Here is a 12,702-nt window from a genome sequence, read left to right as displayed (position 1 = left end):
TGAAAAAGTGAGAAAGTCACCGTGTGCTGTGGATTACTCTTAATCCTCATTTATGCTATTTTGTAATCTGCATACTGAGACCTGCAACTCATGATGGTGTTTTGGGGATTATACCTAGGTACACAATGGTTTTAACAGAAAGAGGCTTGCCATGCTCTCTTGTCAACTATAGCACTTAACTTTATCTGTTAACTGGAGTTTACATGCTATGGATCTTAAAAAATACCTGTAGAAAGCTTAACACTGAAAAAATGTTGAACTGAGGGAAATTGTTTGTTAATATATTTAGTTAATATATTTACTAAAATCCTGGAATAAACTCAAATTAGAATTAAACACGAGTCCTATATGATAAACTGGACTGTACTACACTAAGCAGTAATTGTTAGTGCTCACGTGGTTGTAAAGAGTGCTGTACCTTCACTGAGTCCAGCAAAGTTGTGTCCTCTATGATTTCTAGATATTTTGGAAGGTTTGATTGACGTGAAGTTCAGTTCAATTTATTTATACAGCACCAATTCACAGTTGCTTCAAGGTGCTTTAACAGTTACAGTTAACAGTTTGAAACAATTTCTTTCCATCTGAGGGTCACTTTGGATCTCCTTCCAGCCCCAGCAAAGTGGTGACACATCCAGAAAAGCTGTACTTAAATACAATTGCTTGAACTGATGTTATCCTGTTTAGAAATGGCTACAAGAGTCATTGCCAAGTGGTATAAATTTAATCATCCTTCTTGGGTCTTCACTGAGCTCCTTGGAGTTTCAGAGTCCAGCATGTGTTATTTAACAAATCCTTTTAATGTTCTGTATATGTGTAACGTTATTAATAAACTTTATTTATTTGCACATTTGTTTTTATGTGGAAACAGTTCGCAGAATATTCAAAGGATGGTTTAAATGAAAACCAGACATTTAAGTTACACAACATGCACACTAATGATTTTTAAAACTCAGCTAATTGCCTCAAAGACAGACAATCGTCTGAGACAGAACGTCTTGGAGGGAGGTTCAGAAGGTGAGAGGGGTGTACAACGTCTTCAGACCCATAATGCATCTAACCAGCTCCTGTAAGACACTAGTCAAGTGCACCATGAGAAAAACACAATCTGAACCAAATGTGCTTCAATCCATTTGCAGTCCTTTTATAGAAAAAATGTCTCACCATGCTTAAGCACTTTTCTCCATTGCCACAGGCGCTATGAGCATAAAAGACCTGCTCCAGTCACATGCAATATGGCCCAGAGTCTCAGCCTCTTATGTGGCATTAATCCAGTTTCTGCCCCTCATTTGCCTTCAAGTTCCACATTGGTGTAGCCTCAAGCTCAGGATCAACACCTATCCCCCCTCCCCCACATGTTCTCCATCTTAACCAGCGTTTCAAGAGCCCACAGCCCACAGCTGATTTGCCACCTGACCAAGTGCCACTAATGTCTTCTCCTGTGTTTTCACATGAATTACACCACACCATGATCTCATCATGTGCAATTAACCTCCATTAATCACTACTGAGAGCTCAGCCTTTTCTTACAAGAAACAAAGAGCATTATGTAGGATGAAGGATAGTTAAAAAGTTGAAAAAAATATTCATTTCTTTAAGTATACTGCAAAAAAATTAATCTGCGAAAATCTGACTGTAACAAAATCAAATCAGTATTAGCAACAAAAATCTAAATGTGTCTTTACACGAATATATTAAGCACAGATTTAATCTATATTTGTTCTAAACACACGTAAGCCAGGCGAATCTTCTTAGATTCATTCACACATTAAAACACACCAAAACAGGCACAACATCGCAGGAATTTACTGGAAAACACAAAACAAGCATGGCCGCCTCGGCTGGTAAGAATCACGAGTGATGCTTGCTGCTTTACACTTTGTTAAAAAATGTGGCGAGTTGCTGCTTGCCCGGCAGTTTTATGGAAGACCAAACGAAATAGAAATGATCCTCTTCAACTTCCACCAACTATGTTATTGAATATTAAAAGGTAAACAGTCGCACTACTATGTTTACTGCTGCCTTAAGTTGTGAAATAACCAGATGTGATGGTTTATTACAGTAATATGTAACTGTGAAATATACATTTTAGAAATATAAAATATAAATAAATAAATAGATAAATAGCTGGTTTCATTTGAAGATACATTTGTAACTGATAAATGAAACTGATCACACACTCCAGTGAACAAAAAATATAAATATATTATTATTGTGTATAAAAACAGCCGTGACACCTGAACATTAATGCTGCACTACTGAAAGTCTCATTATTATACTTAAATACACGCAAAGACATAACTGTGAGTTACAGCTAATATTTCTCTGTTATTTCTTTAAAACATTCCCAAAAGCAGCAATTTCTTAGTCGAGCCCTGAATACGTTCTCAGTTTGCTGAAGCAACAGTACAGCTCTAAAAAGTCTCAGATAATAATAATAATAATTATTATTATTATTATTATTATTATTATTATTATTATTATTATTATTATTTAGACCATTTTTATGTAAATTTAAAACAATGCTTTTTCAAAACAGGACAACACATCTTTATTTATTTACTTCATACTTTGTACAATATTGAGTGAAACTGAGTTAAAAGTACTTACATTGTGTGTGTGCTTACCATCGGGTCATGACACATATCAGGTTTGCAGTCACCATTAGAAGTACTAGAATCCATTCATTGCTTATTTTTTGATAATATTATATTGCATTATTATTCACAATGATACAAATACAATTAGAATCGACTTCAGTCTGATATCTTCAGGCCCACAGAGTGTGCTCCTCACATGGCTGCACTGTTCTTTAGCCCATGCTGCTACACTGATCTTTATGTGTGTTTTTTATCCACTAAGATGACTCAGCAGGTTCTGTGCTGGACTATCGGAGAGTCCTAAGGGACACTCACTTAACTCTAATAATTAGATTGATAAAGGGAAGTAAGAGGAGGATATAGGGAGCTTTAAATTAGCTGTCAAGAGCTACTTGGAGGCCCCGTTACACAGCCGAACAGGCAGGATACAATTCATCATCCTGCCTGTGCCGAGCGCTGAGGACCTTTTCATGATTAGTCCTCTGTCGGCTCATTCACTTTAAATGTGAGTGATCGTGTGTGTGGTGTTGATTGTGGATGGTGATGGAGAGGTGGGGCTGGGCCTTGATCATAACAGTCATCCCCATTGGACCATTGCAAGTCCCATCTCAAAAATAATAGGCCTTGTGACCTCTCTGTTGTCTCGAATTAACCTCTAACCCCCTCCCTGTCTGTGCCATCTGCCAATCCCAGGACAGCCGTCATGGAAAGGGAGAGGCTGTTTGGTGAGCGTGTTCACCAACTGCACGTGTGAAGGATTCAAATGGGAAACAAGAAAATGGCCTCTGCTCTAGTTTTCATAGTATATGCGTCACAAGTTTGGGGACACAATAAAGAATGAACAACAAAAATTCTTGTGTGTTCAGTGTGAGTTTATTTAGTCCGAGAGAGATTAAACATGTACAAAACTGTGATTTTGTTTTTTTAACATCAGGGAAAATATTTCAAAATGTAAAAAACAAAACAAAAAAGAGTTATGGCTAGACAATACATATACAATGTGCATGCTGTTCAGTTTGGTTTCTGTGCTGAATGTGCATTACCTTAGCTCTGTATGGTTGAGAAATGCTCAGCTCTGGGAAGAAGAAATCACTGCTACCTCCCCGATTCACGTAGGCTGACATTTACCAACAATGAAACATCTAATGAGCAAACAACTGTAAAAAAATCCAAAATCACAAAGTTAAATGATCCCTAATGGATGGAGCTGACACCTGTACATGATGACATTTATATGGCTGAGAATCACATCAGGAGCAAATGAGACACGGAACAAGGAGCTTTTCTGTTCCTGCAGCAGCAGGCAGAAAAATCTTTAATGTCCAGCCAATGGAACCAGAGCTCTGATTTGTGGTGCATCATTGTCTGTGCACATTCTTGGAACTATGAGGAGGAAATGCTAATGTCCATGAAAGCAATGCCAGCATGTGTGTGGCATACTGAATGATAATGACAAAGTGTACCATATCCCCCGTGAGCAAGCCTGCAGAACAATGATTACAGATTGGCCAGTGTGTCCTTAGGATCACAAGGGAGCCTGGTTCTAATGCTAATCAGTGCTGCTGCCCACTGAAACATATCTGTACTTGCAGGACATGAGGAAATAAGCTGGAATATCCAGCTTAGACTATAATTTTACGATGGCGCTGTTTATTTTTTTATATTTTAACCCGCAGGAATTTACAAAGGCAGGTTTAACCTATTGCACCACCTGCTGGTCTCAAGTTGGTAAATAGTGATACAAGACTATTTTTGTTCTTCAAGCAATTATCCACCACGTTGCGTTAAACATTGATGTATGAGCTTCGCTTCATTCTTCATTATTCAATTTATTTCACAGGGTCTGTTAAAAACACCTCATCTCCTTCTTGATAGGGGGGAACGAGCTAATCCAGCCTAAGGAGGGATTCACGTGCTGGTTCGGGTTTTACCAGTCTCCCTATGCCATCCACCTCCATCAGCTAACCTGCAACCCCTCCACGCCACCACCACAACCAACGGCCCTCTTGGAATATACTCTATTTTCATTCCAGGGAGCGAAACAAGAAGGAGAGCTGAGGCACAGCAATGCTCAGCTGCACACTCAATGTAGCTTAATGGAAGGGAGGAGAGTCTGAGTTGAGGCTGTCTCTGATTGGCTGGCCCCGAGATGTGCAGCTTCTCCGCAGCACAACCTGTCACAGTTAATCAGGACCCATCTCTTAACAGCCAGCCGGGGCTATTGAAGAGGTGAGCCTATTTCTATTCAGGACGAAACAGATGATAAATCATTTGTACATAATTAGTGCTCAGCAAGGTTATAACTGACACGTATTTTCATCTTAATTAGGAGGGAAATTTGTTCCATTAATTTAATTTGGTGCGCATGAGTGCCTCTGCACCTAACTAAGTTAATCTTACACCTGTCAGGGTGGGAATGGAGTTGGGCTTTAGATTACAGGGGGAATGGGAAAGAGTGCTCTATCAGATTGTTTCATGCTGCTGCATCATGAGGTAAACTCGAACTGCAGCTGCACATCTCCTGCTAAAAGCAGGACAAAGCCACACGCAGTCTGAGGCACTCAGCAGTAATTAGTCTTATCTAAGAAAGCCCTTTTTTTCTGTAACATTTCACAGCCATCCCACCACCCTGCAAAAGACAATAAGCTGGCATTGCATCCTCGGTGCTCAGTCTGATAGGCATACACACTTCTTCGTCCCTGAACAAATATTTAAGCAAATTGGTGCTATGGAGAAAATCATATTCCATCATGGGACCCGGTTCCATTCAAAAGCCCACATCTCTGATTTACAGCCACAGGAGCTTTCATTGGTTCGAGTGAGAAAAACTGTCTGATCCTGTTGAGGTTCAATAGGCAGGAGTAAGTCGAAGGCCTGGGTCTCTTTTCATTGCTGGAAGCTGTATGAAGCTGTAGTAATTGCCCCAAAGAAGTGGCTCAATAAAGAGTGAGCTGGAGAATGACTGATTTAGTAACTATAAGGTTTCTAATCGAGTTCTTCATCGCCTCGCCGACACACAAGCTGACAACATTACCTGAACTGATGCACAGTCCATTACAGAGTGCTCCGCTTTAATCGAATGTCTATCATAAAAATACAGAGATGTCGGGTGCCAGCGCATGCACTCTCACCCATGTGTGAAGGTGTAACCAAACTGTAATGGCTTTTCTTTTAGATATACCACTGCATGGCCTTACAAATGAATATTAGCAGGGAAAGAGAGTGCGAAGAAATGAGCTTCTAACTTGTAAAAATGCTGCTATTGGACGCTCTTCTTTCAGACAGGAGAAATAAGCAAACAGGCTACGGCAGTCAGATGCCTGTGGAGGTAAATCATTCAGATGGCTGCAGTACAAATCCATCATATGATAGGATGCTACAGCTAAGCTTTTGGTGTTTGTTGAGATTATCCTTAAAATTACAGGCGCAGAAGTCGACATCATTTTGTGTGATTGCAAAACCGCTGATTTAAAATTAACCAGGTTAAAATTTGGACTTTAAATTTCTTCAGTTGTTGAGGCAGTGAAGAAACTCCAAACCTGTAACTGACACCAAACTGTGACTTAAGTTGTCTTGTATTATAATTTTATGCTGCATGCGGCTTCATTACTTACTTCATTTCATGAAGAACATGACAGTCCATCCATCCTTTTCAGGGTCACGGGGGGGGGGCTATCCCAGCTGTGTTAGGGCGAGAGGCGAGCTACACCCCGGACAGGTCGCAGGGCTGTTTAAGAATTAATATACTTATTTTAAAAAAACAGGACAGCTGAAAGAACCAGTTGGTCAGGGATGAGCTGATTTGATGTCCCCATCAGTCAAAATTGAGGACATATCTGAGAGTCTGCATGATTATATTATCTAAGTATAATAAATTTAAAGTGTGAAACTGTCAGTCTTCAGCATGTTTGTGGTTTAGTTTTCCTCTCAGTGGGCTCAACATTTAACCCAAAGAATTATTTACAAGTGAAGAAAACTTCATTTACATCAGGTCACTTATAAATTCAGTTGTTTTTTAATGTTGTGACCATTTACTAGAATTATAATAAAAAATATGAAATATCCTGAGTGTGTGAAGTTTTGACTGGTACTGAAAGAGTGTGTGTGAAACTTTGTGTTACATTAACAAACATGAGATGAAGACAGCAGCTCAAAGACACTCCCTCCTTTGTTGATGATGACCTAACGTACTGAAACGTCCCCCTGCTGTTAAACTCGGGTGAAACATTACGATAAAGCACACAATGTGTGATTACAAACATTTTGTAGGAACAGTGAACCCTTGTGTACAATAGATGGCAGCATTCCCACACAGACCAGGACAGCCGACTGCCCCCACAGCCTGATCTCCTACTGCAGGGCTCAACTCTTTTAATTCGTCTCCCATTTGTACCTGTCATATGAAAGCACCTGTGGATTGTGTGCACTCTGCTTTAACAACACTTGAATTTCCCAAAGAAATAAAAGCTACATTACATTTAGACTGAATACTGTAACCATACGAGACGTCAGGATAATATTCTGTTAGTAAATACTTTAAAGAAGCGCCATAAATAGGATTTCAACATTTCTAATACTTTTGTCGTATGCTACCTTCTTCCACTGACTACATTTAAGAGGAAAAATGGATCTTTGAACTACAAACGACTCTGTAAACTCATAAGGTTTTATATAAAAGTCCAGCAGCTACAACATGGATTACACAGTGTTGCCTCAATACTAGTAATCTAACGATGTGTATCACAGACCCCTTAACTATGTTTACCTGCTAATACAAGTAGGATTTACTATTGCAGCTCTGTCACTTGAGTATTTTTACAGTTGTTTTGATACTTTTTTTTTTTCATTTGTAATGCAGTTTGTAATTTTCTGTTTAAAATAACAGATTAAGCGTACATCTTCTTTCACTTCAACACACCTGCAGCAATTTTAATCAGAAGTTAAGTTCATCGATCTTCCAGATCTGTCACTGCTTTTAATACATCTGTAGAAATTGTAGGATTAGAGGCATAATGGGAACAACCAGCAGATTGGACATTGGCTAATTTGCAGCTGCAGGGATATGCATGTGAATATGGCTTTAATTTATGCATAACATTATAATGCACACTTAATATTTTTGCATTTTCAGTAGTTTGCAATGTAAAAAATATTTATGAAAATATTCAGATTGCACAAATGGTCATAAAAGGACAGACTCACCACTGATTTTGATACTTTTACTTGAATACTTGCTGTGTTTCAATGCACAAAGCTGCAACACTCCCATGTATGTTTAAATGAATTCTTAATGTATGAACGTCTTTTGTATGTTACTGCTCCAGATGTTTAAGACCGAGCTTATCTTAGTAGCTTAAACAGCAATGCGATGTGCTCATGATGTTTATAGTGACACAACACATTAAATCTTAATGTAATGTACAGACTTATTTTCAGCCCAACTTCTAATTATCTTAAAAATCAACAAATCGAACATCTTTTCATGGGACTTAATATAATCAGAACAAAAGCTAAAGTTCTCACACAAATGTCACAGACTCACAGACCATCCGCTTCGAGTGAAGTCAGTGGAAATATAAAGTAACAAATTGTACATGTTATATTTGATACTTTGCTAAGGCCTTATAATACTCGTGTTACTTCTGTCTCTTATGTAAAGCACTTTGGTATACCGCTGGTTTTTAAATGTGCTCTATAAATAAAGATTGCTGTTGTTGTTCAGTATTTATTTATTTACATTTTTCTTGAGTACTTAAATGCATATGATAATGATTATAATTATATTAATTTCCCTTTGGTATCAATAAAGTCATACTTACTGTATACAGTTACATTAACTGGTGAGTATAACACACAATAACCTGGGAAAATGCTGCAATATACAAAGATTTCTCTCCATTAGAGAAAAATCACAAACCGCATTTCAACACATTGGAAATGTTTCACAGCCTCGTGTAAGAGAAACAGGAAACACATGTTGGCAGCAACAATGTGCAGACTCACTTCATCTCATGTGAAAAGTCTTCTTTAGAGCCCAGCCTGTGTGTTGTACCACAGGTATCTCCTTTTCCAGTAAAGATTAGACATTATAGCACACATGACATAGTGGTGATAAAAGATTGATTCAATACAAACTGGCAGGAAAAATAACTAAAAACACCAACAGTCAGTATAAGAGTGTAATTAAAAAGCACATTTTCTCCAAGAAGTTACAAAGCAGACATCTCGACATTCTGACATATTTGTTTTCTACAGTGCGTCTCACAGTTTAGGCTCCAACTACAGGGTGAAACAGCACAAGTTCAGCTCCACCAGTAAGAATTATTTCAGGGATTCTCAAATAACAAATATAACATTTAAAAGATCTCATCACCATTTGATCAGATCAGCCCCTGATACATAAAACAAAATTATTAATGACATTTAGTCACTTCAAATATTCAGATTACAGATCAGTTCCACTGCAGCAGGGAAAGAAATGTTGTGAAGCGATGTTTTAATAATGTCCACAAAACAGCTGCTTTTAAGCTCTTAAGGTTTTCTTTTCACACTACTGCTGCTTCCTGCAGACGCTCCGTTCCTGTCCTTCACTAGCTCCTCCCGAGTCATGGGCTCGATGATGGCGCCCAGCTTGGTGACGACCTTGGGCTTGGTGACCTTTTTGACAGTGCGCTCTGTGTTCCAGGTGCGGCCGAGCGCAGAGCGGATGGTGTTCTCAAAGACTGAGGGGCTCTCAAAGGGAAAGGGCAGCGCGTTGACCTGGTGCAGCCTGATGGAGCTGCTCCTCTTCTCAGAGATCACGACACCTGGTAGATGCTGGTCTTTCCTGGGTGTGGGTGGGGTCATCTTTCTCCTGAACTTCCTGCGTTTTCGGCATGATGGCTGCAGTCCTCCCCCTCCCCACTCACCCCACCCAGGTAGTGTCAGGTCTACCGCCTTAGGCTTCCCTGCATCCTCTTGCTTCCTCTTTTCCTTCAGAAAGTCAGAGATGATGTCATCTCCAGCGAAGGCCTCTTTAATGAGCCCCCTCTGGTCCAGCTTTTCCTCCTCCTCCTCTGCATCCTCGATGGTGGGAGCAAAGGGAACCTGGAGGAGCTGTGCGCCCTTGGTGAGAACTTGTTTCAGCTCAATCCCTTTCCTCCTCTTCCTGCTTTTGCCCGTCTTTTGTGTGTTTTCTGTGGCTGGAGGATGCTGCGGAACAACAGGTCCTTTATCTGTGGCTTCCTCCTCCTCTGCCTCCTTGTCCTGTGTGAGAAGCTCTTCATCCTCTTGACACCTGAGTTTGAGCTCCTTTTCCAGCTCAGCTGCTGTGTCAGCCTCTCCACAGCCCTCTGCTAATCCTTTGAAAAGGCTTGTGAACTCTGAAAGCTCCTCTTCCTCTTTGTCAGAAGCATCTTTGTTTTCCTCCTCTTCCTCCTCCATAAGCATTACAGCTGTGTCGGCTTCCTGAGCTTGACGCCGTTTCCTCCTGCTTTCAAATTCTCTGAGCAGCACCTCTTCTTCTGTCTCCTCCACCTCCTCTTCCTCAGCTACATCTTCCTCAGCTCTAATAGTCACAGCATTACTTGTCTCCTTCTCCACGCAGTCTTGAGAGAGCTTTCCAGTCATCCAAGGATTTGAAAAATCCAGTCCTTGCTCTGCATCATTCACAAAGTCAGGCACCACGTCTGCGTTACCTTCTTCCTCCATCGTCTCCTCCTCTTCCTTGTTCAGTGAGGTCACCAACTTCTGGGTCAGGTCTTTGTTCACTTCCAGCTGCTGCTGAATAGCTTTGCGGGCACCTTCATCATATTTTGCCATGATGGCCTTGGACCTGGCCCACTTACTGCTGTTCTGGTGCTTCAGTGACATCCTCTCCTGCATCCTCGCCATCTCCATCTTATTCAGCTCCTCCAGCGCAGCCGCCGGGTCTCTCTTCACCATCTCATCAAACTGCTTATGGAAATCCTTGGATTTGGCCTTGTTCAGCACTTTGTGGTATTTCTTGCTCTTGATTTTCTTTTGCCTCCTCGCCTTGGCCTCGTAGTAGGACTGAAGAGCCCGGGCCTTCTGCAGCTCTGCACGACGTACCTTAGCTTCCTCCAGGCTCATCGCTTTCATGGAGGCCTCCTCAGTGGGAGTAAGAATGGGGTCGTTAATAGGCTGCTTGTTGGCAGACAGGAGAGTGAAGACTTCTTGCTCAAGCGGAGTCTGAGCCTTCCAGTCCATCACCACCCTCTCAATGGGCTTGGGGCCTGAATGCTCCTGGTTGAGAGGGAAGACCAGCTGCTCAGCCCTCTCATTCTGTCTGATGACGCTCTTCCAGTGGCTCACCTCTTTGGAAACCTTCTGAAAAGCCAGATCTCTCCTTATCCTCTCGCTCTCCTGCTTGCTTAGCGGGCACTCTATGGTCTTTCTGCTTTGCTCCAAATTCTTCAGCCGCTTCTTGCTCTTGCCTGAGAGTCCAGGAGTCGCCTTCATGGACCCTATCAAGTCCGACAAATCGACTTTGTCGCCCTCGCCCTCTGCGTTGACGGTAAATTCGGACATATGCACGGCCGCCTCGGACCTCTCCCCCAGAGTTTTCTTCCTCTTACCACTGAGAGTGCCGATAGCCTCCAGCAGCTTTTGGCGTTTTCGTTCATCGTACCCGTCTTCGTCCTCAACAGTAACATCTTCATCAGTCGCATCCTCCTCCTTCTCATCGTCGTACATCACGTCTGGATGCCGCTCGTTGCTCTGCTCCGCACCTCCGGAGCGTGTTTTCTTTTTACTCGCTTTCTTTTTCGAAACTTTAGCCATGCTGAAGCAACAACCGCCGGAGCTCAATGCACTAAACTGGGACGACTGCGTGCCCCACGTGTGCCGTAAAACAACCCGTTGTCGCGAAGCTTGCGACAGTGTTGTTCACTGTCGCAAAATATGTTGGGGTTTGTTTGGGTTTTGTTTTTGGGGGAGGGTTCCCGCTTCACACTGTACATTATCATTTTATCAATAATATCATCTCAAATAAAGAGATGAAAATGTTCCTGTTCCTGTTTAAGAATTCATAATTATTCTATGAACGTTACATAATAAACACTAACCAGCTTCAGAGTGTATACTAAATGTTTGACCCACATTTGATAATACTCTTGTGTTTTTATTCTTTTATTAGCCATGGCTCCTTCTTGGTCGAAAGAATCTTCTAATACAGTTATAATTTCTCTTTGTACCCAGTGTTGCCAACTTAGCGACTTTGTCGCTATATTTAGCGAGTTTTCAGACCCCCTAAGCGACAAATCTGGCGACTTCTTCTGGTGTTATTGGAGCCTTATTTATGACTTTTTGACGTGAAAACGCTTATCGCTCTTGCTCTCAATAAGCACCGGGTGCTGCCATGGGCACCTCGCCCGTGCCAAAGCGCTCACAGGCGGAGGATAGTCCTCCCCCAGCTGCTATCAGGGCAGGAGACGTTCAAACCTAAGTGTCCAAACTGCAAATGAATCGCGCATGAGCGAAGCCGCTGCTCCCGCACTGACTGTAACGCAGTCAGTTCTTTTACTGTTATGTTGTTTTGTGGACCACAAGGTTTTAAAATACTTATAAACACACACACACACACACACACACACAGAAAGTAACTCCACCAGAGTGCCTATTTCGGGTCACTTTTGCCGGTCCAAGCCCGGATAAAGGAGCAGGGTTAAAAAAAAACAATAATTGCTAAAAGATATAAATTATAAATGGATTTAAGACGTTTTTTACTGACTTTATCTTTCTTCCACGATGCTATTTCTCTCTCCAACAGCGTAGGTTACAATTACATTAGCACGACCAATTATGTAAATTAGGCGATGACGTCATTTAGCGACTTCTAGCGACTTTTAGGACAGCCAATAGTGATTTTCCTTACTGTGGAGTTGGCAACTCTGTTTGTACCTTGTGATTGTGAAAATATAATAGTTTGGACATACTGTCACATTATCAAACAATAAGCTCCTGAAGAAGCTGATTATCTGTTCATCCAGAGGCACCTTTATGTCCGTTTGCTGTTTCAGGTCAGCGCTGTGTCCCCATCTGCTGCTCATACTCAGAACCACTCTGTCGTTATTATGTAACACACATTCCGTTGGACACACTTGGA

At 41.3% G+C, this 12,702-nt stretch overlaps 1 protein-coding gene across 1 annotated transcript; it reads right to left on the bottom strand.

Moving 5' to 3' along the window:
- Positions 1-6,270: 6,270 nt before the first annotated feature.
- Positions 6,271-12,599, bottom strand: LOC146499923 (U3 small nucleolar RNA-associated protein 14 homolog A). The gene has a single exon (XM_085135154.1). The coding sequence runs from the start codon at positions 11,376-11,378 to the stop codon at positions 9,129-9,131; it is 2,250 nt and encodes a 749-aa protein (XP_084991280.1). The 5' UTR covers positions 11,379-12,599; the 3' UTR covers positions 6,271-9,128.
- Positions 12,600-12,702: the final 103 nt, after the last annotated feature.

The sequence above is a fragment of the Neolamprologus multifasciatus genome, chromosome 16 (assembly GCF_963576455.1).
Source record: "Neolamprologus multifasciatus chromosome 16, fNeoMul1.2, whole genome shotgun sequence".
Lineage (NCBI taxonomy): Eukaryota > Metazoa > Chordata > Actinopteri > Cichliformes > Cichlidae > Neolamprologus > Neolamprologus multifasciatus.
The sequence above is the reverse complement of the archived record's forward strand: the minus strand, read 5'-3'. Positions and strand labels throughout refer to the sequence as shown.